The sequence below is a fragment of the Tursiops truncatus genome, chromosome 18 (genome assembly GCF_011762595.2).
Source record: "Tursiops truncatus isolate mTurTru1 chromosome 18, mTurTru1.mat.Y, whole genome shotgun sequence".
NCBI classification, from domain to species: domain Eukaryota; kingdom Metazoa; phylum Chordata; class Mammalia; order Artiodactyla; family Delphinidae; genus Tursiops; species Tursiops truncatus.
In genome coordinates this window covers 1,316,710-1,342,858 of record NC_047051.1, presented here as the reverse complement: position 1 = coordinate 1,342,858, position 26,149 = coordinate 1,316,710, and the positions used below count along the sequence as shown (strand labels likewise).

General features: G+C 54.4%; 1 protein-coding gene across 6 annotated transcripts in view; it reads left to right on the top strand.

Annotated features, from left to right (window-relative positions):
* Positions 1-26,149, top strand: part of LATS2 (large tumor suppressor kinase 2) — an 80,517-nt gene that overhangs the window by 45,021 nt on the left and 9,347 nt on the right. For 5 of the 6 annotated variants that reach the window (XM_033843352.2, XM_033843353.2, XM_073794945.1 and 2 more), the window contains 3 exons: positions 3,417-3,966; positions 23,152-23,284; positions 24,276-25,555. In XM_033843352.2, the coding sequence (XP_033699243.1) occupies positions 3,625-3,966; positions 23,152-23,284; positions 24,276-25,555 (1,755 nt within the window). In that variant the 5' untranslated portion in view covers positions 3,417-3,624. The remainder of the gene's footprint in view (positions 1-3,416; positions 3,967-23,151; positions 23,285-24,275; positions 25,556-26,149) is intronic. The other variant, XM_073794946.1, reaches the window with a different exon arrangement.

Sequence of the window (26,149 nt, the reverse complement as noted above, 5' to 3'; positions counted from 1 at the left end):
GCTGGGTGGGTGGGAGACCCTCTGCCGTGGGTCACAGCTTTCAGTGCTTCTCCCTTTTAGAGTAACTCCCAGGGAATTTACTCAGAACCCTCCTGGCGGCCCCACACCCTTCTCTGCTGCCGTGGCCAGGCAGGGAGGCCGGCCCTGCGTCCTGGCTTTGACCTTCTTACAGCCCTTTTTCCTTCTCCATGGACCATCTCCAGGGGCCGAGTGGAGAGCAGCTTTCCCTATCCTGCCTGTGTCGCCTGGCAGCGGCCTGAGGCCCATCACAGCCTGCTGCCGCTCTGAGGACTGCCGCTCACCCGCCTAACTGTCCCTGTCCCCCAGGGGTGTCGCTGCTTCTCATCTAGGCCCCTGTCGTCCACCTGGAGTATCCCAGCTTTGTCCCTCCCAGCCCTCTGTCCAGTTGGCTTCCTGACTCAACCCTCTAAAGGGCGCTTGGCTGTGTCACTTCTTAGCTCGGCCGCAGACGGTAGCTCCCCGTGGAGTCCAGACGTGGCCGTGACCTGGAAGGTCCTCCCCATCAAGCCCCTGGGCGCCTCCCAAGCATCACCCCTCCAGACTCCAGGAAAGGCCTCTCCGCGGCCCTCAAGCTGGTGGAGGAGCCTGTGGACGGCGCATTCCTCTGCTCCTTTGCTTATGCTGTTCCCTGGGCTGGAATTCCAGTCTTCCCTGCACAGAGGTTTAGTTCTCTCTACTGCGGAGATTTTTCTGACTTTCTCCTGTATTCTCCCATTTGCCAGATGATTCTTTTTCTCCTCTTGGGCATCTCTTTCTTTGGAGCAGTTTATCTGCCTCCCTCACCCGCTCCTCTCTGCAGTGTGACCGTTTGCAGGGGGGATGGGTTGGGGAGGGGTACCGGAAGGACCCTCCCTGCGTGTTGTCAGGCCCCTCCTTCACATCGGTTATTTATTGCGAGGACAGTATGATTTATGACTTCTGTATTTCCATTTTCAAAGGAAGGGAAGAGAGCTAAAGATTGGAAACAGTAGTTTGTGTGAAGGTCGTAGGAAAAGGTACAACTCCTGTCTGTTCTCAGACTCCAGACGTGCTCAGCAGCTCCTTGAGAATCTGTTCATTTTTGTTGGAATGTGAACTTGCGGTTTTAGACAGTTAGGTGTTTCAGAACAGATGCTTAGACCACGAGGTCACTGAGAATGAGTGTGGGTGCAGTGTGCCCCATATTACACCAGTGCAGCAGGGCTCTGGGCTCGGGTCCACTGCACGGGAGCCTCAGCTGTGTCTCAGCCAGTAGGTCACTATCGCGTACTCAAGGGCGTTTCAGCGACTTTAACGTATTAGATGTTGTGTTTAAAAATATGAATTTCAGGGCTTCCCTGGTGGCGCAGTGGTTGAGAGTCCGCCTGCCGATGCAGGGGACACGGGTTCGTTCCCCGGTCCGGGAAGATCCCACTTGCCGCGGAGCGGCTGGGCCCGTGAGCCATGGCCGCTGAGCCAGCCCGTCTGGAGCCTGTGCTCCGCAACGGGAGAGGCCCGCGTACCGGAAAAAAAAAAAAAAATTGAATTTCATGTTGAAAATTTTATGTAGCCTGCTTTTCTTACTTTCTAAATAGAATCTTCTTGTAGTTACAGTGAGAAAAGGGACAGGTAAAACCTTCTGAGACCTTCCATCTTCCCATCTCTAAGAAAGGAATAGTAATTTTAGGTCATTTTTTCAGGTTTACTGTTGTATATGGTAATGTAATAGATCTATGTAAGTTAATTCACATGAAATGCTTAGAACAGAGCCTGGCACTTAGTAAATACTGGATAAACATTAGCTATCTCCCCACCACAGTGGGGGAAAAGGGGTGAAAAAGGCCGTGAAGCACGGTTCCATTTTACAGTTAGTTTCTAAGCTCCTCACTGAAAGAAGTCCAGACCCCTGTGCCCCTCCTTCTAAAGGAGGCTCCAAGAAGGGGTCAGTTTTCCTTTGTTCATTAAAACTCAAAGTGATTTTACTTCACTATCTGCTCACTGGGTTCTGTGGTCACGGCCACGCGGGCTGCCTCCAGGGCAGGACAGCTCAGGATGGGAACAGCAGTGACCACGGGACGCTGAGCCTCACTCTGTGCTCACCCGCTGCTGCCACCTGTTGGACGGAGGGGAGGGAGGTGACCTCACCTGTCCCAGGCTACGCAGCCCTGAGCCCCTGAGCCAGGTGCTGCCGGGCAGCTGGCAGCTAAGGGCAGCGTCAGGGCGGGGCTCGCCTTCTGACTGCCGGCATGACAGCACTCAGTGCGTTAGCCGGGAGCAGGTGGAATCATCGTGGGGAAGTGCCCTTGTGACTGCGAGCTCTGCACAGAGAGTCTGCTTCCATGCTGAGGGGTGGGTGCCGCACACAGACGACTTGCCTCTGCACAGCCCTTGTTACTGTCGTCACCGTGTGACCACCCACATGCTGTTACCAGACCCCTCCATGCAAGTGTCAGTTTCCACAAGCGAGACATTCTCATTTTATTTTTATTATTTATTGATTTATTTTTGGCTGCGTTGGGTCCTCGTTGCTGCGCGCGGGCTTTCTCTAGCTGCGGCGAGCGGGGCCTGCTCTTCGTTGAGGTGCGCGGGCTTCTCATTGCAGTGGCTTCTCTTGTTGCGGAGCAAGGGCTCTAGGCGTGTGGGCTCAGTAGTTGTGGCTCGTGGGCTCAGTACTTGTGGCACACAGGCTCTAGAGCGCAGGCTCAGTAGTTGTGGTGCATGGGTTTAGTTGCTCCGTGGCATGTGGGATCTTCCCGGACCAGGGCTCAAACCCGTGTCCCCTGCATTGGCAGGTGGATTCTTAACCACTGCGCCACCAGGGAAGCCCCGAGACATTCTTATCTGGTCAAAATGCCGGTAAGAAGTTGACCACTTTATAAAAAAACCCAGAGGAGTCGTGACCCTCAAAGTCTCATAGCACATTGTGCGAACCTTCAGCGTGGCAGGCTGTGGTTTCTCTCAGGAGGTTTGGGAGGGCTTTATAAGAGAGAGTTCCCAAGGTGTGGAAGGACCACCGGCTGAGGTGAGTGGGGAGGCTTGTTAGTCATGCTGTGGGGATGCAGGGCGTGGTGTGGACCAGCCGGTGAACCCTCGAGCTGTGGATTTCCAAGTGAAGTCATATTATAAAGGAGAACTTTAAATGAGCTGTCGGTTGTTAGTACTGTTGTTCTTGCCCCAAATTGAGTATTTATAAGAAAGTATTGGCTTCTGCAGCGGTATGTCATTGCAGGTTACATGTTACAGGAGACGCCTGGGGTGGCCCTGCCTGTCACGTGCTCGAACCAGAGGTGAACCGTATCTTTATCTTTTCTGAGAGGTGGTATGTTCTTTCTTTATCTTTCCAAGTGGAATATTTTCAGGATCATGGTCCATTTCTGAAAAGTGTCATTAACATTATGTGGGAACCACAAATGAACACCTCTCATTTTCCTTTTCAGGTAGAGATGGTCTTCAAAGTGAAGTCTCTGGAAAATGTTCGGTTCTCTGCAGAATCTACAGAAATGGAAGGAAAGAACATTTTCAAAACAACATTGTTGTGAAAGTGTGTTTACAACTAACTGATACTGTTGACAGTTTTGTTTTCGTTTTAACTAATAAAACACTTTAAGAAGATTGTATTTATGGTCAAAGGAAACTGGACTAACCATGCGGCCGAAGACTTTTCCCGCCACGACCTACTCTGGGAACAGCCGGCAGCGGCTGCAGGAGATCCGCGAGGGGCTGAAGCAGCCGCCCAAGACCCCCGCGCCGGGGCCGCCCGCGGGGCCGGGCAGTGACGCCGCCCTGGATGCCAAGGCCCTGGGGGGCAAGGACGCGGCTAGGCAGCAGCAGCAGACGAGGACAGCCCCGAAGTTCGGGCCTTACCAGAAAGCCCTGAGAGAAATCAGATACTCCTTGCTGCCCTTTGCTAATGAATCGGGCCCTTCGGCCGCCGCAGAAGTAAACCGACAAATGCTGCAGGAATTGGTGGACGCGGGCTGTGACCAGGTGGGTGGACGCTCCAGGGAGGCTGCGCATCTGGGGTGCAGAGGAGACCAGCAGAGGTCCCTGGAGAGGGGTTTCTAGGCTACAAACCCGAGGCCCTTTCTGCGTCCCATTGCACTGTTTTCCACCTTCTCTCCAAAACCATCTTGTTAGCTGCTTTCCTTTTCAGGCAAGATCCAGAGATTTCTCAGCTCTCCTGAAGCTGTGTCCCGTGCGCTTTCTGTCCTGTCCCTGTGAGGACGGGAAGGCTTTCCCACGTAGCCCTCTCCTTGGGGTTTTTTGGCTTATCGTGAGCTGTCGTGGGGAAGAGACTGGCTTCCTTGAACTTGTGTTTGGTTTGTGCATTTTTTAACTCAGCTAAGGGGAAGGTTGGTTAACATGAGTCGGCTCTTTGCCTCTGTTTTCTCCTGTTTTAAAAGATAGCATCTATGCTATTAGAGGAGACGTAACTATATTAAGGGAATGAGAAAGACTAGAAAATAAAAAGCTTGAGAAATCATCAGAATGGTGGCAACACAGCCTGACTTCTCACGCTTAAGCATAAAGGCCAGTTAATGGAGGAGACATCAGTTACACAGAAACACACACGGGGGCCGTGCGTACGATCCTGTGCTCTTCACGTGGCTGAGTAAAGCCCGAACCGAGGGGCAGGACCGTATGAAATGGAGCTCGTGTCCAACCAGGTAAAAACGTGTCCGTGACATGTAACTAGTAAAAATGCAGCTGTCTTATGAAACGGCTTCTGAAAGCAAGTGCTGTATCATCACCTGTCGTGTGAACGTCAGAGCTGCATGAACGTGGAAATAGACCAGGCACGTCTGCCGCCCTGCAAACTGAGTAGGATTTCACGCGCAGAGCGCATCAGGATGGCTTGGGCACTTCTAGTTTCTTAGAAACAGCGTAACTACGTACTCCTGGCCTCACAGTCATGGGAACTGGGAGGAAAGAGAAACAACGCCATCTTTTATTTCCAAAAGCTACCTCAGCCCTCTTATAGTTTCTTACCGGAGAGCTTAGATTTCTCAGATGATCTGTTTGGGAAACTAGTGGTGCTGTTTTGTGGGGCTTCCTTGACCCTTCGGGATGTGCCGGGATTGACCTGGGTAACGAGCTGCTTTCGTGAAGCCCAGGCTGTGAACGGCGGGTGCAGAGGGTTAGCAGCGCGAGCGGACAGCACAGCCACGGCCTTTCTCTCTGTGAAAACATGAAGCTGTCCCCTGACCAGCAGAACTTGTGCTTTTGAAGATAGGCTGGAGCCGTCCCAGGGAGGTAGTGGGTGACATTGCAGATACTCAGCCCTATAACAAAGCTGAAAGCCTTGTGTAAATCACTAGCAAACAAGAGGGAATCAGAGCCGCTGTTCTCGCAGTTGTGATAAAAACAAACAAATTGGGCACACGATCCAGAATCCAGGTGGGCTCTCATTGTGGTAAAATCCATGCGTGATAACTACAGCGCAAGAAATAACGAAGCTGGTGCCGTTTATAGTAGAACACCAATATGGCAAAATTAAGGGTCGGGACACCCGTAAGTTCCCATCAGCATTTAATTTATGGTAATTGCTGGCAGAAAGGACCCTTTACCCTTTTGATGCTCCTGAAATAATCCGTCAGATTGGTGCATAGCGTTACTTTGTGGCTTAAAACAACTCTGCCTTCGGTCTGACCCTCCAACTCAGACTTTTCTGGCCTGGTTAGAGGGTACATTTGCTTTCAGAGAATTCTGGTTGCAAAGTCATTATGTGAACCCAAATAATGTGAGGAAAAGCTCAGCAGTACCTCTACAGTTGTGTGTCTTGGATAAAGCAGGTGATTAGAATTCCCGTGTAACAGGTACAGAGAATTCCTGTCTGTGCAGCTTTTCCCCTTGCCTCCTGTTGTATTGCCTTTTAATCTAGGTTCAGTTTTGTTTCCTTATATTTTGAGTTTAGATGCCATTTTAGCCCTATATTTATAAGAATGGCAGTAAACTCCCAGTTTTCCCAAGGTCTTACAGGTCCTTGTTGGTGATGACACACTTTTATATGCAGTGTTTTATCTACTGCATGTGCACACACACTTTTTTCCCCATTTTATTGGGACTCTGATTCAGTTTCTGGGAAAACGTAAAAGACTGTTCACTGTGTAATGGTATCATGTATATGTCAAACGGTGTAATGTTCATAAATCTTTTGCACGTAAATCATTAAAGACTTACGACAATTTCTATAGGGCAAACAAAGAGGCCACTAGGTTAATATTTCTTAAGGAAGGAGCTGTTCTTTAAATATAGATTTAAGGAATTGGAAAGATATGTTTTTGATTTTGATTTTGAGCATCCTGTTTTGTAGTCTCTTATTAGCACAAGTGATGACTTAAATTTAGCTCTTACTTTATCTTTCTTATAAAATTTAGTTTCACTTTTTCTTTTAATCTTTATGGTTCCAAACGACCATATTACCAGGTGTTCCCTCTTTTTCTTCCTGAGACAGTTTTAGAAACGGCTGATTCAGTGTTGCCGCAATGTTCATATGTGTGACATTGCTGCTTCTCGGAAGCACTGACTTGTATTCGCCTGCTGCATTGTGGCGGGTTAGCGCAGGTAGGGCGCCCTTGGGGCCCCTCAGAGTCTGTGCTGGGGCCTTGGGAGAGCAAGGATGCCCATGGCTCCTGGGCCCTTAGAGCAGCTGAGCGTTGCATCACGGTGTGTCCCCAGAGGGGGACTTAGGTGAGGAATTTCTTTCAGACGGGAGTCCTGGGACTTGTTCGTGCTTTTTCCCAGTGGATGGCCTGTGGCCTGACCCTGCCCACCTCCCTCCTTGCTCTGCCACGGGCGGTGCTGAGTCCAGGCGCGGCTATGTTCCCCTGGTCCCGAATTTCTCTGTTGGTATAATTTTCCTAATCCTGACTTAATCCAGTTTTCCTCACTTTATTGTATGTGTTTAAGTGAGTAAAATCTTTAACTAAATGCAAGTAGGAAGAAATGTAAACAAACAAATCGATTTCTTATGCCCAATTCGGCCTGAGGAAGAAAGCCAGTGGTCAGGGACCTGAGCACAGCACCAAGTAGACTGGGGTGACTTGGTCAGGAGGAAAAGGGAGAGAATTCTTGGCATCCTCAAGCCGAAAAGTGCCAAGGAATCACGTTTCCCAGCCCACCACACAGGGTGCTCCTTGACCCAGGTCCTTTGCAGAGGCTGCGGCGCTGGGCGTGCTGCCGTCACAGTGGAAGGACAGGCCCTGGTGGTGGCTGTCCCCGCGCTGTTCTGAGACCGCGTGGCAGCAGTCAGAGAGGACTCCAGTTGCGACCCCAGTGACTCAGGCTCCCCCCACCCTGGCAAGCGTGGTCGCACGTGCCTGTCACACACGCTTGAGCGGAGGGAGGACAGCGGTGCCCGCGGAGGGGCTTCCTCCTCAGCAACTTGGTCCCCTCCTCTCGCCCCCCTCCTCCCCCCGGCCACGCTTGCCCAGCCACCCTTCCCCCAGACAAGCTCACGCCGGAGCTCTGTGGACGTGTCACACTGTGTCGGCGGTGATGCCATCTCCCCTCATCCCTGTCTGGATCAGCTCACCTCCTGCAGGAACCCTGGTTCTTGCCTCCAGGTTTGAGCCGACCCTGGTCAGACCGCCAGGCTCTGTTGTTTCTTCTTTTTTTCTTTTTGGCTGCACTGCACGGCATGTGCATGATCCCCTGACCGGGGATCGAACCCCTGTCCCCTGCACTGGAAGCGCACAGTCTTAACCACTGGACCTACAGGAGAGTCCCGGGGTCCGTTGTTTCTAACTCGTAGGCCCATGGTCGGCCGCCCCTCTCGGCGCTGGACCTGCAAGTCTGCCCCGCGAGTCTGCCCCGTGTGCCCTGGAGGCCCCGCGTGGCCATGGGGCTGTGCCCCTCATTCGGCAGGAGCAGTAATGGTGGGAAACGCAAGCTTTGCAGAGAGGATTCCGGGCGCTGGTCCACTAAACTGTCCCTCAAGTCTCAGGCACTAGAACAGACAGAAGCACAGCTCTGCCTCACTGGCCGTTATCAGGAAAGGGCCAGGGGGTGACCCTGAGGGGCGCTGACGCGAGGCTGCCATCTCTTCATCCTGGTGACAGGTGGCCTCGGTGGTCTCACTCGAAGGCCGAGGTTTTGCTAATGAGGGAGATGCAGGGATTCAGGTGACTCGTATGTTTCCTCCTCTTCCTCTGGAAAGGGGACTAGTGTTCAGGGTTGTCACTGCCCTGAAATATTAATAAGAGCAGGAGGAAAAAAGAAACACTTGAGTTGAGGAATGTCAGTCCTGTAACAGGAAACTGTCTTAACAATGACTGTGGGTGTAGCAGCCTTTGCCTTTTCCCCCTGTTTTTTCTTTTCTTTTTTTTTGATTTTCAAATTAATTTCGGCCCTGCCAAAAGATAAACTATACCTTTCTAAATAGGATTTAGACAAGACACTAGCAAATCATACCTTTGTGTCGTACCTTCCCCCAGGCTTCCCCAGGTCATTAAAGTAGCGTGTGTTCATTGCATACTTTCGGAAAATACAGAAAAGTATAAAGAGAAAATGAAAATTGCCTGTAATTGTATCAGCCCACATATGGCCACTCTGAACATTTTGGTATAAAAGTGGCCAAATTTTTTTTCTAGTTAAAGGAAATTAAGGGAAGTTATCAAGGAGCGATGTGCCCAGGGTGACAGGTGGAAAAACGCTGGTCACAAAACAGCACGTACAATATGATCCCAGTTCTTCTGTTGCAGAAATATACGCGCTGACTCTCTCCCTGCTCGCCTTCCCGCTCAGCTCTCCCGCCAGGCCCGGGACCGCAGGGCTCCTCTCCCCATCTGTTCCCTGCACAGAACCCTCTGAGCGGTCACTCTGGAAAGGAAGGAGCCTGTCCTTTCCCTCCGGAAACCTTCCCACTGTGCCGGGGACGAGTTCTTGGCCTCAGGTCCCGCCCTTTCCCGCGGTCGGCACCCTGGCCCCGCCGGCTGTGTGGCCTCTTCTCAGGCTTCCCAACTCCAGCCCCCCCTTGCCTGGGTGATGCCCTCTCTCTTTGGAGGCTTGTCTTAGTGTCATGGATTCAGAAAAGCCTTTTCTGATCCCCAGTCTAAATTGGAACCCCCTGTTTTCGTTCTTTCATTACCGTGGAAGTTCCCTCCGTGGCGTTTATCAGAATTTGTTTCTATGTGTGTAGGTGTGTATTTCGTTCAGTAACCATCTCTCCCTTCAGGTTGCAGACCTGTGAAGCGGTGGCTTTGTTCTGAGATCACCATCCTCTAGGCCCTGAAACTGTGCAAACCCTCAGAAGTGAAGGGATAAAGATTTCATCATAAACATTTTTGTCTGTAACATCTGTGTTATATTCCATTGTTCAAACAGATGTTCTGTAATTTATTGTAAACAGCTGGTGTTAAAAGGTAAACCGAGGCATATTAAACATTTTAAGAGTTTATTTGAGCAAAAATCTATTTGAGTTGGACAGCACCAAGTCGGAAGTGTTAGGAGCTCCAGTGACCAGGCAGGGGAGAGGGAAGCAGGAGGTACTGGTGGGCTGCAGCGAGGCCTGGCCACCGCGAGGGGCAGAGTTTTGGGCTCGTGCCTGGGCTGACGTGGCATCAGACCACGCGGGGCTCGCGGCCTCCTCGTGTGAGCAGCTCAGCGCTGGCGATGAACAGCCTTCTGCGGGAATCATAACGGATTTCACTGATTTCCTGGGAATAAATTTTAGGGATGGAATTACTAGGACAAGTGATAAGAGCATTTTTATAGTTTTTATTTGAATCGCCACATTTCTTGACAAGTGTTTAAATTGCACTTACGCTTTCAATCCTTCCTGCAATGAATAAGATTGTCTTGGACTGTCCCTGACCAGAGCCTCTCCTTCAGTCATTGTTTAATGAATAATTTCCCCGATGCCTGCAATTTTTTCCTCCTAAGTAGCTTTCACATCTCTGTCTTTTCCGTGCTAACACCCTGCCCTACCCTAGATTCTCCTGAGAAGTCCCCCGACCCCCATTCCTCCTGGTGGCCTTTTCCTGAAACGCGGCCGCAGCCACCCCCTTGGGAGCCGCTGCACTTCCTCACCCGACCCCGTCCTTTCTCTCGTTGCCAGGCACACCGCCTGCCCCGGCCGTATATCCCCCTCCTTATACACCGGCGGCCTCCAGGCCAAGTAACTGCCCCGCACGCACTGTCCGTCCTCCCGCTGGGGCCTCCCCGGCAGCCCAGCTGCATCCCACCCCGCCAAGGCCCGCTTCTTCCGTGGTCCATCGTGTGGCCTCCTTGGGCAGTGGGTTCCCGCACGAGCCGCGTTCTCCCTTCCCTGAATCCCCGTTTCCATCAGGACCCCCCAGGCAACCGTAGTGGCTTACACGGGGTCTTAGGGATTTGCTGGCCCACCTGGCACGTTTCGCAGGTGAATTAGCTGAGAACCCACAACAGTAGAAGGAATCGGTGAAATTAAATATGGATCAGTGGACATCACACAAGCAAAAAACATAGAAAAGATTGAAGAGAAGTAAACAGAATCTCAGAGGCCTGTGGCACAATACCGAGGGGTCCAGGATGTGTGACGTGTGTGAACTGGAATCCCTGAAAGGAGGAAGGGACAGAAAAACATCTGAAGCAGTAATGGCTGAAAACTTCCCAAATTTGGTGAAAACTTTCAGGTACAGTCAGATCTCAATAAAACGGGGCTTCGCTTTGTCGCGGCTCACGCACCGGGGGGTGGGGCTTAAGTGGAGATGCCACTGACCCTTGAACGACTTGGGTTTGAACTTCACGGGGCCACTTATCCACAGATTTTCTTCAGCAAATGTGTCCCACGCACTCTGTGGTAGGTTGAATCCGCGGACGTGGAACCATGAGTGCGGACGGCCGACTGTACAGCTGTACACGGGTTCTCAGCTGTGTGGGCAGTTGAAACCCCTATCCAACCCCCATTGCTCCGGGTCAGCTGTAGCAAGGGTCCTATATTTTTCCTGACACAATTAGAAATCAACATTTAAGTAGGTGGTGGTAAGTTAAAAATGCATGTTGCAGCCTTTAGAGCCATCACTAAAATACAGTTGGAGGAGACAGAGCTACAGAGTCAGTGAAGAGTTAAAGCGAACGACTAAAGCAGCATTTGATTAACGTGGAAGGAGCCGGGGAGGGAGGAGTGGCGGAGTGAAAGCCAGATGCGTCAGTAGGAATGCAGACCTAAATAAAGCCATAGCGATCATTACACTCGCCGCGTAAAGCGATTAAGCACCCCAATCAAATAAAAATAAATAAAATGAATAAAAAAGCAAGACCTACCTCTGTCCCATCTACAAGGCACACCTATTACAAGGACACAAAGAGACTGAAAGCCAAAGTCTGGGGGAAATGTCTGCCCTGCAAACCGTAAACATCAAGTAGATGCGGTGGCGACGTTGAAATCAGACAGTCCCCTTCAGGGTGAGTGTTGCTTGAGACAGAGGGACACAATAATAAAAGGGCCAGTACGTCCGGATGATGTACCAGGGAGAACACACCTGAAGACAAAGCTTCAGGCTCTATGGGGTGAGGGGTGCCACGCGGGAGCTAAAACCCGGCTCTCCCGTGGTCGATGGAGCGGCAGACAAGGACCGGTGGGATGCAGGACACGCAGCTCCGCGTCCCTCCAGCCTGGAGCATCGTGCGGGGGTCCTTCCTCCGTGCTGAGGGTGGGAGGCCCCGCCCTCCGTGCATCAGCCGGCCACTCACATGTAGTGATTCTAGATGCTGACGGGGACAGTCGAGGCCCGGATTGGGTAGGTCAGTAGTTTTGATCCCGAGCCAGTAAGAACCAGACAGGGTTTCAGGGTGCTGTGCGTCCCGTCACGGACAGAGCTGAACACCCGAATGGCCCTGCTGAAAGGCACTTGCAGAACAAGAAGTTGCCACCAGCTTGGGCGCCTTCCCCCTGAGGATGCCTTGCATGGTGTTCCGCAGGTGCGCCCGTGCTGGCCCCGGGACACCAACAGAAACTTCTCCGTCAGTGTACTTGAATTCTAGTTCAAGAACGGTGCAGAACTCACTGGGAGTAGTAAATAGTAGCTTAGACGTAAAGGAATACTGACGTAGCTGATAATAACCTGTTAAATAAATAAAAATCCATGAATCAAAAAGCAAAACAGAATGAGACGGCCAGTCAGTGGGCAGCCGCAGCCTTCCGGATTCTGCAGTGGGCGCTCTGTGGGCCCGGCGGAGGCTCCCAGGCCCTTACGGCCCATGGGGGGCGCCTGCGCTGACCCTGGCGACTCGTCTGAGTTGAAGTCTGTGCTGAGCCTGATACACGCCTTATTTGGAGGACTTCGTGCAAAAAAAGAGAATGTAAGATATCTCTGTACCTTTAATATTGATTGCACTTGAAAGAGATATGGGGGTAAATAACGTATTAACACTAATTCCACTTTTACCTTTTTCTTCTTAAATGTGGCTACAAGAAAATGAAAGTCCCTCTGTGGCCCGTGTTAGCTTTCTGTCGGGCAGTGGTCAGTTGTGCCAGCGAAAGCAGTCGAACCCTCGCCCACTCCCTGCCCAGACCTCGTGCACTAGAAATGTCCACCAGCTTGGAAAGGGCAACTCATAATTTCATGACTACTCTAGGTGTATTGTTTTCAAAATCGTAATTTATGTTCGTTATAGAACGTTCTAGACATTGTAGATGAAAATGAAAGCAGCTGAAAATCTTACCTCTGAAAGGCAGCCACTGATAAGATTACGTTTTTAACATCAATATTTTGATAGATAAGCACCTTCAGTCTTTTGTGTGTGTGTGTGTGTTTATTTATTTGTTTAGTCCGAGCTGGGTCTTCGTTCACGGGGGTGGGGGGGTGGGGGGTCTACTCTTCATTGCGATGCGTGGGCTTCTCATTGCCGTGGCTTCTCTTGTTGCGGAGCACGGGCTCTAGGCGCGCGGGCTTCAGTAGTTGTGGCACAAATGCTCAGTAGTTGTGGCTCTCTGGCGCTAGAGCGCAGGCTCAGTAGTTGTGGCGCACGGGCTTAGTTGCTCCGCGGCATGTGGGATCTTCCCGGACCAGGGCTCGAACCCGTGTCCCCTGCATTGGCAGGTGGATTCTTAACCACTGCGCCACCAGGGAAGCCCGCTGCAAGTGCTTTGCGCGCCTCTCCTTCCTGCCTGGTCCTCGCTATCACTGTGGCTTAGGGGAAGTTGCTAATCCATCTTGCTCTCTCGGTTTTTGCATCTCTGACACTTGGCTGGCGGCACTCATTTCTCGGGGTGATTGTGGCGGACAGGACGGGGCTTACATGCAGGGCCCTCTGTCCACACATTCACTCCACAGGCCTTCCTGCTGCCCATTTCTTTAGAAATCTGCCAACAGCCTGCACGTGCGACTCTCCGAAAGGGTGCTAATGGCATTTTCTAAGAGCATCGTTTTAAAGTGGGACCACTGCTAGGTAGAAAGTTCGGCTGGAAGATTTCCTAGTGGAGCTCCGGCAGGTATTGATGAAGCTTGTCGTCTTTGGAACTCTTAACTCTGCAGCGGCCCAGATGTTTGAAATTCCTGGCCGAGGGCAGAGCGTCCCATTGTACGGACCTGTCCCAAGGTGTGTCAAAATAGCTGTTTTCTCAGGGAAAACGAGATCGTGCACTTCCGAGCACTTGTGTGGTTATTGTCTGGTGTTTAGTCTGCTGCCCGTGGGCACGTGACCAGCTGGAGAAAACAGGCCTCCCTGTAACGAGGAGCATCCCTGCAGTGGTGTCACACGTGTCCATGGAGGGTGGAGAAGACACGGGTTCTGACCCGCAGCTGGAGCTGACACCCACGCACGGTCTCTAGAAGCCCGTCTCGATAGAGCCGAGAGAAGGAAGCAGATATTTTTAAACAGCAGCCAAAGAAGAGGTGAGAGGAAGTGAGGGGGGGGTCGTGGGTCCCAACACCAGGGAACCGGGTGGTTACTTGGCTGCGTTTCTGGAAGATCATCAGGCCCCCATCGCTCTGAGGCGCCACCGCGAACATGTCGGTATCTGGTGTGATTTTTTTTTTAATTTACAGAATGAGGTCATATCGTGTGTGCTGTTGGGTTTGTTTGCTTTGGCTTGAGTTGGAGGCTGTTCGTACCTGGGAGTGACGGCCACAGCGCTGATGGCAGGGGCTGCGCTGGAGGCCGGGCTCACTGCTGCCCACGCCGGGCTTGGCGTCTCTGGAGGAGGGGAGACCCTCAGCTCTGTGAGGTGTCGTGGCTCCCTTGACCCTCTGCCTCACTGCTGTGCTGCCCGTCGGCCCCTCGCTGGGCTGCAGTCTCTGGTCGGAGCTTCGGGTTCAGTGTCCCCAGGGGAGGGCCGGGCCGGGTGGGACCCTGGGTCCTCATCCTCTCCTGCCCGGTGGGCTCACAGCTTGCTCCTGGGCGTCTCACCCCCTCCCTCTGGCTTCTCTATTCCAAAACGTGCTGAGGTCCCTTCTCCGCTGTGACTGTCGCGTCAGAGCACGGATGGAAAATGATGAGAGCGATTTGGCCGCTGACGCACCAGGTAGGAGCCGAAGCCCCGTGTGTGTGTTTGGGACACACTTTTTGTGCTTGGCCTGTTTTACTTTACAGTATATCGCAAGCATTGCCCCGTGTCATTTTATTCTCCGACACACTGTCTAAAAAAACAAAGTGTCGCGTTCCAGTGAATTGATGATAGACCTCGGTCTATTCTGGGGCACCCAGGTTGTTTGAATGTTGTCACCCATAAGCGACAGCCAGTGGGTCACTCTTTCACTGCCTGACGGGACCCACTGGGCCACAGGAGGGGCTGTTTGAGGCAGGAGCAGGTGCGGAGGGGGGTGGGATTCGGCGCCTCTAGAGCCTCCAGGGCGGAGACCACGCAGGGACGGCACTCTTCCCGTCCCCTGTGCGCTCACGAGATGGGGCCGCCAGGGCAGGAAGGGCTGGGTTTTTGCACGTCTGTTCCTTCGTCCGTTCATCGCTTTCCGAGCGCCCAAGCAGTTCCTGTCTGCCAAGCCGTGGACACAGACGTGAGCAGGACGCAGCTTCCGGCCCCGAGAACTTCAGGATGAGCAGGCGGGATTGTGGACAAGGGGCACAGGCCGCGCGTGGGCAGGCAGCACTGGGGCTGGCCTTCCTGTCAGACATGCTTGTGATGACTGATGATGATGTAATATTTCAAACGTTTATAGAAGTAGAGAGAATGATGTAACATTTTCCCACCTTGTTCCAGAGACCTTTGGGAGAAACGCTGTGTCACATGGAGCAGCTCCTCTGTGCCTCCGTGCTGGGTTCCTCATTCCCATTTGTGTTCGGTGCCGTTGCTTCAGACGCGTTCTGTAACCAATCTGCCGTATTGTTTTACAAGGTTTTTAAAACCCTGTATAATGTGATTTTGCAGCTTCCTTTTCCTGTCTGCATCATGTTTCTGAGGTTTATCGACGTTGATGGACGAGGCTCCCGTTCATTGTAATTGCTGTCATTTCACCGCCACTTACGTCTCCGTTATCTCACTACTGGATGTTTAGATCGTTTCCAGTTTTCCATTCTCGACAGAAGTGCAGCAGGTGTTCTCCTGTGTGTCTTCTTGTGACACGTGGGTACTTTCTCCGGAAGTGGGGTGTGTGGGTCACAGGATGTGAGCATCCCTGACTTTACCAGATGCTGTCACAGTGTTCTGTGTGGTTTACAGGTCAGCATCTCGTCCTCGGCCTCTGCGGGGCGGTCTTCCCTGTCCTAGCCGACACTTGGTGGTGTCAGGTATTTTAAACACTTGTCCATCTAATGAGTGTGAGATGGTCCCTTATTTTAAAAAATGCAGCCTCTGATTACTGGTCATGTTGGACTTGTTTTGACTCTTTGGGTTTTGAGTTCTGACTTTACCACTGACTGTGTGAACTTGGGAAATGATGACTCATTCTGAGCCTCAGTCTACTGATTTTTTAAAAAATATTTTATTTATTTATTTGGCTTCGCCGGGTCTTAGTTGTGGCATGAGGGATCTTCCTTGCCGCGTGTGGGATCTTTAGTTGCGGCACGCGGGATCTAGTTCCCCGACTAGTGATTGAACCCGGATCCCCTGCATTGGGAACTCGGAGTCTGGACCAGCAGCGTCCAGCTACTGGACCAGCAGGGAAGTCCCAGTCTCCTGATTTTGATAAAATACAAGCACCTACATTTTAGGGCGATTCCAAGACTCGGAGACTCGTGCACAGCTCCCGCTCCCTCTCTGCCTCAGTCCCGAGTCCTCCCACCAACAGGGCCCACGAGGCTGCGCCTCCACTCAAGAGACCCTCCCAAAGGCTGGTCTGCAGCACGAGAGGAGCTGAGCTCCCTGTGGGCTGCGAGGGCCCTCCCAGGAACCCAGCAGGAGTCCGTGGGGACCTGGACAGTCGGTGCGTCTGCACAGTCACGCCGGCCCCTTAACCTCCCCCATCCCCCTTAGACTGTGCTCTCCACAGCGCAGCCAGGGGACCCTTTTAAAACAGAAGTCGGATCTCGTGCTCCAAACGCTAGGTGGCTTCCTGCCTCGATCACGGTAAAAGCCAGCGTCCTTGTCCCGGCCTACTCGATGGGCTTTCACACTGGGGTCAACATCCATTTCAACCCTGAAAACAGTTTAAAGGATTTCAAACATGTTTTTTAAAAAATATTTATTTATTTATTTGGTTGCCCCGGGTCTTAGTCGCGGCACGCGCGTGGGATCTAGTTCCCCGACCAGGGATCGAAGCCAGGCCCCCTGCACTGGGAGCGTGGAGTCTTACCCACTGGACCACCAGGGAAGTCCCAGTTTAAAGGGTTTCGGAACCACGGGGTGGAGTCGGCCAGAAGGGGGCCTGCATAGCAGCTATGTGCCTGTGTGCGGAGCTCCCCAGTGTGTGTCCATTTCAAGGTTACACTGTAACTTTTTCTTTGCTTTTTTTTTTCAATAGATTTTTTTTTGTTTTGGGGTTTTTTCTGTTTGTTTGGTTTTGTTTTGGGCTGCGTGAGGCTTGCGGGATCTGAGTTCTCCAACCACGGATTGAACCCGGGCTACGACAGTGAAAGCCTGGAATCCTAACCACTAGGCCACCAGGGAACTCCCTAACTTTTTCTGAAAATTACATAAAATCTAGCTTGGGAGTTTGTCTTCAGTACCATATTTCATAATTAAACATTTTTGTAAATTTCACTGTATCTTTCAAGGGTGTAGAAGTAGCAGAAGACTGTCTTCCTTCTTAAATGAGCCCACAGCTTTCTAGATGGCCCCGTTTACTTGATAACATTTAAAAAAAAACCACAGAGAGGAGAGCTCCCTGAACTCTGCATTAGACGTCCCTTCCCTTTGATGCCTGTGGGCTGACGGTCCCCAGCAAAGTGGGACGGAGGCCGTGCGGAGGGCTACAGGACACAGGAGAAGAGCAGCTACTCATTGAAAGCTCAGAAAGGAGCTGAAGGTCTGTGACGAAGGATGCTCGGTGGGGAGGCCCGTGTGCCGTCTGTGGGTGAGACGTCTGAATGGCAGAAGTTGACGGTGGCCCTTGTCTGCACGGGAAGCCTCTCCCCACACACTCAGGCCACTGAATTTCAGGAGCCGAGGCGGGCTTGTAGCCGATGAAGAATCTCTTCTTCCAGAATCACGCTGAGCCGCTGGCGCCTGAGCTCTACTGGCTGGTCCATCTCCCGGCGTCCTGACGCCCATTCGCGGTGCAGGTGTGGCCTTCGTGGCTCCGTCTTATGTCCGCAGGTACCAGGCGGTGGGCAGCCCCCGCCCCCGTCCCCTGGGCCCAGGGTCCCGCTGCTCACGCACTGGACTGCCACCTCCAGCTTCGTCGTCCGGCATCGTGGGCTGAGACAGAAACCGAATCCTTTCCTTTGTGAAATCCTTGTGCCTCTGACGACAGAGTTCCCAACAAGAGTGCGAGCCGCAGCTGCCCATTAAGCCCCCCTTGATTCCCCTCCCAGCCCCGGAGGACAGTGGCCGGAGGCTCTTGGGCCTGCCCTCTCCCGGTGTCTTCTCTCTACCCTGTAGAGCCCACAGTGCAGTTCAGAACCAAGTGTGCAGAGCTTGGAGCTTGGCAAGCCCTTCCTTCTGAACCCTTGTCCCGACCTCCGATCCTGCTCTGAAAGGAGCCGGGGCCCTGCCCAGCGGGGGAGCAGGAAGGCTGGCCCTGGGCCCCGTCGCACCACGTGCCCCAGTTCAGACATCCAGTGAGGCTGTGTTGTCCCCAGGCTTTCTCTGCCTGAGGCCTTTTCTTCTGAGCTCTGCCCACCCGCAGCTGCACCCTGTGTCTGGCATCCTCAGCTCAGGCTTTGAACGCCCCTGTCTCTAACTCCGCATCCGGTTCTTCGTGTTGGGCCACCACGGACCTCTACCCACTCGTGTCGCCAGGCTCTCTGGCTGGTGGTGACCAGCTCCCCCATGGAACCTGACTTCTGAGGGGCCCGCACCGCCCACCCCTGTGCTCTCTGCCACGGGCTCCTTGGTTCCCCCAGAACTCAGAACGCCAGGGCTCGTCTGTCCCTGGCAGGGACGGTCTGGCTCCTTCCTTGTTTCCTGGGGCAGAAGAGACTGTCCTAGAGATTTTGTGGTTTTGTGTGTGTGCCTATTTATTGCGTGACTTGTGCAAGCCAGGTGTTAGAGGACCTGTCGGCCTCCCTAAAAGCAGGCATGTGCCGGTGAGGGTGCGGTCAGGGGGTTCCTGCCAGAGCACGGGGGGCAGCCATGCTGGGGAGGCCCGGCAGAGCCTGTTCCCTGAGCCCAGCGGCGGGCCCACTGTGTCCACGGGCAGGTTCATGCCGCTGACCGTCCTCAGGAGGCCCTGACCCTGGGCGGCACATGTGCTGTTAAAACTGGTTCCCTACCCTTTCCTGGAACACGGCTACGTGTTTTTGTATGTTATATTCTATTTCTCTATGGCTTTTCATTATTGACAAAAATGGGAGTGTTTTTTTCAAAAAGGTTGGACCTAAGTTATCGTAATAGGCATATCCAGGAGTGTAGTGTTCCTTTAAGAACAAATCCCACGAAGATGTAAGAATGGTTTTGTAGTTAAATAGTAACCCAAGTAAAATACTTATTTAAGGGCCTGTGCAGTTGCAGGAGCATGTAGAAAGCAGTGCTTCCTGCTGACGGTGTAGCCAAATTATGATAAATGGAAGCAAAGTAGGTATTTGATGATTGGGCTCATAGTAGGACAACTGGAATAACCCGCTGGATAGACTGAACTAAAGACGTTATTTAGGTTCTCAGACTTCACTAATCACACCAGTAATCAACATTATGATAACGTTCTCATCTCCTCTGTGTGTGTGTGTGTGTGTGTAAACTCAGGGGATTTTGGTAGTTTCCCTGGAGTGGGTCACACCTCCGCTCACCTATCTCGATAGTGCCAACAGTGAAATCCTTAATGGTTTAGCAAACATCCCTTGAAATCGTGGAACCTTACAGCTGAAGGGAGCGCTGGGATGACCCTGTGACATCTTGCCCTCTCACTGGACTCAGCTGTGATCTGGAGGATTTCTGTCATCTGCCCACACCTATGTAGCTGGATAACACCGGCAGCTTTATTATAACGGAACTGGACATACGCATAAGTATTCTCATCATCTTACGCTCTTTAACAAGAAGAAAGCATTGCATATTTCAACATAGAACTGTCAAACTTGTTTTCCTCGTGTTCTGATCAAGCCCTTGTTTGTGGACGATGCTCAGACACATTTTGCACGTCACTGTTTCTTCATGTTGTTTACGCTATTGGAAGTCGCACATTTTGTTCACTGCTGTGTACTCTGTAGAGAAGAATATTAGATGCTTAGTGCTTCTCCATTAAGAGAATTTGGCCATAGCAGGTATTTTTGGGCTGCATGAAGTGTATCCCAGGGAATACTTTAATTATAATGAACATAATCATTCTCTCATTGGATTATTTAAGCCCTTTCTGCTCCTGCCCTACACCCTTCTGTTTTCAGGGGCTGATTTATTGTATTATATCTAATTCGGACAAACATCTTTATGCAAGTTGACTTTTAAAATAGGATTCTTTTAAATTGGCCTGAGAATTTTAGGAAGTAAAATTATTAAATCAGGGCGCACGTTTAATAACTTTTGGTACTTGTTAACAAATAGTCACCTCAAAGGACCAAAAATATGTGACTGTGAAGAGTTTCACCAGCCATTTGCCTTTATAACTATTTTGTTTTGGTGTTAACAATTCAATATAAAACGCTATTTTATTAAAAGTGTTTCTTTGATCCTTGGTAAGGTTGAGCATTTTCCATGCTTGTTTAATTTTAGCCCAAATTTCTTCTTCATTCCCTACCTATAAGTTACTCTAAAAAACATCTTTTTCCTCGGAAGCACTCAGTGGGCGCCCTGCCCCGCGGCCTTGCTGTAGGGCCTTGAGCTGGAGTTGTGCCTCATCTTCTCGTCACCCACTCACAGTTCAGATCCAGAGGCCCCTTGCGGGTTTTCCTGGCTTTAGTTTTCTCTTCTCCTTCTCCGGGAACCGCGCGGGTACCGGGTGTGTCGGACTGGCGCGGGATCCACTCGCTCCGTGGGGGCCTGCGTCTCTGGCTCCGGCCCCAGGCAGGCTGGGTCGTCCTTTCCTTCTCCTTCACAGCCAGCCACCCGCCCTTCAGGCTCTTGGAAGCGCCGGGAAACTGCCGTGAGGAGCTGCCCTGCCCCCGGGCTCTGGACTTTCAAGCCGGGCAGCTCGGCCGGTGGAGCGAGGGAGGGCAGGGGGGAGGGGACGTGGGTCTAGAAGCCGAGGGGCAAGGGGGTGGCGCGGGGGCAGCCGTGCAGACCCTGGGCCCCTGCTCACCGGGCTCCCGAAGGCCCCGGGGGCAAGCGTGCTGTCCAGCTGGGGCGGAGCTCAGGGGCAGTGTGTGGGCGTCCCTGGGCACCGCTCTTACAGCGGCACACCACGCTGCTGGCCTGACATCTGGGCACTGGAGTCACAGAAACGGTGTCCTGCTGCCTGGGGGGTGGAGGCAAGGCAGGGTTGTGATTCCTGATGGGTTTAAAAATGATCCCGAGTTTCCTGCAGTGTGTGGGGTTTTTAGTATTTATTTATTTACTTACTTATATTTATTTTGGCTGTGCCAGGTCTTAGTTGCGGCATGCGTGCGGGATCTAGTTCCCTGACCAGGGATCGAACCCGGGCCCCCTGCATTGGGAGTGCAGAGTCTTACCCACTGGAGCACCAGGGAAGTCCCTTCCTGCAGTTTTTAAAGCACGCCTATACATATATGTCTAGTGGTGTCTCTGAGAGATAATGTATGGAAACTGCACACTTGCTAAATTTGGTGGAAGGGACAGACGGCAAGGGCAAGACTGCCTGACTGGGTTGCTTAGTAGACAGGAGGGCTCATTAGCGTGGTCGGGTGTGTGATGGGCATATGGTTAGTTGGTCGGTTGTGCGATTCGAAGCAGCCCTGTGAGCACGTCGGTACCTGTGGTTGCCTCCCGGTGTTCTTGCTGGTTAAGTTCCTCGACTGGAAGCGAAGCGTTGGGAAGGTTGGAATCTTGAGGCTGAGGCCAGTGTGCAGCAGGGAGTTGAACACACACTGTCTGACGTGGTTGGTCCTCAGAGTCGCCGTTTCCTTGACACGTAGCCGGTCTGAAGCGACGCACACGTGCAGCCGGTCACCCCAAAGAAGCCAAGGCTTCGGTCCCGTCCCAGACACAGCAGATAGGCGCTGTCCGCAGGGGGCTGGCTCTCCCCCAGCTCGTGTCCTTTCCTTCGATCCCAAGGCAGCTCTGGCCACCGCTGCCCAGCCTCGCGAGCCGTCCCTTCCGCTGCTTCCCCCAGAGGCCGCCTCCCCCCCAGCCCTTGGCTCACGGGCGGGGCTCTTCCTGCCTCTTCTCTCCCGAATCCCCGAGGACACAGGCACAGGTCACGGCCGCGTGCGCGCTTTGTCCAGCCACCCCGTGGGGCCCGGCCAGGATGGAGGTTAATATTATGTACACAATCAGTGGATGTGAAGCACCAGAGTCCTTCCCGTCCCTGTGTTAGGTGGGTGGGCGCAGCCCTGAGCCACAGGAGGGTCAGGCCCCCAGGCTGTCGCAGTCCTAACAGACGGGCAGACACACAAGCGCGGGGACAGGTCCACTCTGTTAGCCTTGAAAAGCCCCTGGCCCGGCAGGCGGGGAGAGCGGCTCATCCGTCCTCAGGGTCCGGGGCATCTCCTGGGTTTCTGCCGTGGCTCTTTGCTGACCGGCCTCTGTCCCCTGGGGACCTGGGGTCCTGCTGCCTGCTCACTGCCTTCTCCTCTCCTGTCCAAGCTACAGCAGTCTCTGTCAGGGCTCTCCCACCCCTGCTGCTCTGAGACCCCTCCCCTCCGGTCACCACCCACTTCCTGCATTTGCAGTTCCCTCCTCCTTGCCCACCCACCCCTCCACCTTCAGAAGACCCCTGTCTGTCCACAGAATCCCCTCTCGCTGCCCCTCCCGGTTCCATCCTTGAAGGCTGGCTTCCCTGTCTGCCCTCAGCTCTGCAGAGCTGGCCCAGGGCACCTGGGCCACAGCCCTCGCAGCCCTCCCCCTCCGGCCTGAGCACCCGACCACGGGTTCTGCAGCTCTGCCCCTGGCCCATCCTCTCACTGACCCCGACCCTGCTTGGAAAGCTCCCGCGACTGCCTTCAGGTAGGCGGCCCGGTCTGTGGTGCCTCCCCGCTGTCCTCTCCCGCCTCCCCGTTCTTCCCCCACCAGGCCCCTGCTCTGACTGTACCACCTGCTGCCAAGAATACCTTTCCTCCACTGAGCCCTCCTGCTGCCTGAATCCCAGCTGTCCGTGAAGAGCCGGCTGTGCCTCCGTCTGGCCTGTGATCAGTCCCTGGTCCCTCTCCGTCCTCCGGCCCTCTTCCCCGGTGCTCATCCCGCCAGCAGTGCTGGGGCCTGTCCTGGGCTGATGTCCTCTCTCGCCCACCGCCACCCGCATGGGCACAGGGCACCATAAACAGCAGATGTGCAGGTCTCCCCTCGGGGCAGGGGTCCCTCCCCCAGGAAGCCTGGGCTGGGGAAGGCCAGTTCTCTGACTTCCACAGGCTAGATGGGAATTTCAGTCCAGTCACAGAAGTTTTCTAGCAGGAGCAGGACGTACGGTCTTCCAAGCCCATCGTCGTGGTCTGGGGGTCAGTGAGGTTGTCATCGGCGACTGAGGACACGTCCCCAGTGGTGCTGGCTTGGAGCCGGGCGCAGGGCGGGAAGGCAGTCCTGGAGGCTTCGTGTCGAGGGGACGCGCACCCAGGCCCCCACTGATGTCTCTGTGTCCACCCCACCCCCAGGAGATGGCGGGCAGGGCCCTCAAGCAGACCGGCAGCCGCAGCATCGAGGCCGCCCTGGAGTTCATCAGTAAGATGGGTTACCTGGAGCCGGGCAAGGAGCAGATTGTGCGGGTCGTCAAGCAGACCTCCCCAGGTGAGCACGCTGGGGGCTGCGGGCAGGGGCCATCCTGACGGTCGCCCGAGGGCGGGGACGGCGGGTGGCAGATATGACACTGAGCTGGGTGCCTCCTACTTGCTGGGTTTGTGGATTTGTTTTGCTTATGAAAGAGCGGAAAATTCACTGGATATTAAAATGAGGCAACCCCCGCAGGTTCTTTCTGCTTTCTCTTGGGCTTGTGGGGGAGGCTTATTTCATTGATTCTGAAACACACCGTTTCCCACTCTGTGGCCTCTGAGAGCAGGCTGCCCAGTGGCAGGTTCCTCCAGAGCTGGACACCTTGGGCAGAGGTGTGGGAAGGCCCCCTGGTGCCCCTGGGGAGGGCCAGAGGCCCCAGCACCAGGTGTCTGGCCTTGCTGCCTGTCACTGAATGTTTCTGTTTGCTGGTAGAGCAGATGGGGCCCATTTGGGGACCTGAGGTCCTTGGGTGTAGTAAGGGATTCAGGATATTGAACAGGAGTGTTCCCTGTTTTGTGGGAGACCTTGGATAAGCCCAGTTCATCTGCTGAGGGGGAAATTGCACGGGCTTTGTAGCCGTATCTTCTTTGTGAAGAGGACACAGGTTTCTGTCTTCTTCTTGACTGAGGAGTTCCCTTAAACAGTGCCTCACTGGCCACCGTGTCCAGACTCTGAGGGTCCCGGGGTCTGTGTTGCAGCCCAGCCCCTCAGGAGGCAGCGCCCACTCTCTGATGACCCCGCGCCTGCCTTGCTCGTGGTCTTTCTGATGCATCATCTTAGCCTGAGAACACAGTGTCATTTGCCGTGGCTTCTGCTGGAAGCACAGCTGCAGAGGGTCAGGGCTCGGCCAGGTCCTCCGCGGGGGCGTCCTCGGACAGGCAGGGCACGGCCTTTGGACTGGGAGCCCGGCGCCGCCCACGCGGCCGTCACTGGCGTCAGGGGCCTTCCCAGGCCTTCGGCCGCGGAGTAGCCGTGCCGCGGCGTCAGCCTCCCGTTCCCTCCTCTGCAGGAAAAGGCCTGGCGCCAGCCTCTGTGCCGCGGAGGCCGAGCTTCGAAGGAGCAGGTGACCCTTTCCCGCCCTACGGCCAGGTGAGCGGGCCGGCCTTCGAGGGCCCCGCTGCCCTGGACGAGGCGCCCCGCCAGTACCCGGACTTCCTCTTCGCCGCCGTCGGGCCTCACTGCCGTCCGCACCCACCCAAGGGCTATGCCGCCGCCGGGGAGGCCGCCGGGATGAGCCTCCCCGGCCCCGGGGGCCCGGCGCCCCCGCTGCAGGGCCCGCACTACAGGGCCCCCCTACTGGTGCCCGGGGAGCCCCTGGCCTACGGCGTCCAGCGCAGCCCCTCCTTCCAGAGCAAGACTCCGCCGGAGGTCGGTGGGTACGCGGGCCTGGCCGCCAAGGGCCCGGCCGTGCAGGTGCAGGTGCAGGCCGGCCTCGCGTTCCCGCCCCCGGGCGGCGCCGCTGCGTACGCGCCCCACCCGCACCCCAAGCAGCCCCACCCGGTGCACGCGGGGGGCCCCCGGGGCGCCGTGTTCGCTGGCGACAGCCCCCCGCCGGGCCTGGCCACCCCCTCCCGGACCGGCCTCGGCGCCGAGCGGTTCGAGCCGAGCGCGCCCCCCGCGCCGCAGTGGCCGAGCGCCGGCCTGGCCCGGCGGGACTCGCTGCAGAAGCCGGGCCCCAGCAGGACCGGCTCCTTCAACGGCCACCAGGCGGCGGCCGCGCCCTCCCCCAACGCCATCACGGCCGTGACGGCCGCGCACATCCTGCACGCGGTGAAGAGCGTGCGGGTGATGAGGCCCGAGCCCCAGACGGCCGTGGGGCCTTCGCACCCCGCCTGGGTGCCGCCGCCGGGCCCCGCGCTCGAGGGCCTGGAGCCCCAGGACGAGCATCCCCCCGCCCCGGGGGGCGCCGAGGCGCGGGGCCGGCCCCCGCCCTACCCCCGGCACCTGCTGCGGCCGCAGGGCCGCGCCGAGCAGTACGACGTGGACGGCCTGTGCGCGGGGCTGCAGCAGGGCCTCCGGGGCAGCCGGGCCGCCGAGCCCCCCGACGGGAGCCCCAGGAGCCCCAGGGGCGCCAAAGGGGAGAAGGCGGGCAAGGACCGCAAGCAGATCCAGACGTCCCCGGTGCCCGTGCGCAGGGGCTGCCGCGACGAGGAGAAGCGGGAGTCGCGCATCAAGAGCTACTCGCCCTCCGCCTTCAAGTTCTTTATGGAGCAGCATGTGGAGAACGTGCTGAAGACCTACCAGCAGAAGGTGGCTCGCAGGCTGCAGCTGGAGCAGGAGATGGCCAAGGTGGGTCGTGGGGTCGCCGCGGGTCCCTTCTTGCTTCTGCTTCACGCACCTCCCCTCCAGGCCGGTGGTCTCCTGGGGAGGGGGGCTGGTACCGGGGGTCCCACCTGGAGAAGTCCTGCACGTTGCGTTCCCCTTCCCCCTCGCTCTCGGGAGGGGATGGGCTCTGCCTGACGTGCCGGCGCGTAAATGAACACATTGGTTTTTATGGTGTGTCCTTACTAGTGCACAAATCCACCAAGTTTTTCTAACTGCTAAGGAAACATTTTGAAAGAGTAGAAAGGTTTGAGGTTTTATACATTGAAATTGTGGGATTTATAAAGACAAATATATCTAGTAGTGATTCATCTATTTCTTAAGTCTATAGTTAGAAAATAAGGTTTGAAATATACCCTAGTTGGCACTAAACTGTCAGAAAAGGTAATTATTAATGAAATTATTTAGATTAAAATGCTATGGTCAATTTAAATCACACAGAGCCAGTAACTGCAAATTCTAAAAATAAGATTTGTGCCCTTCCCGCTGTCCCATTTTCGTTGACTTTGTTTTCCCATTTTCCCCTGAACTATTATTAAATTATTACATTGCTCTTAGAGC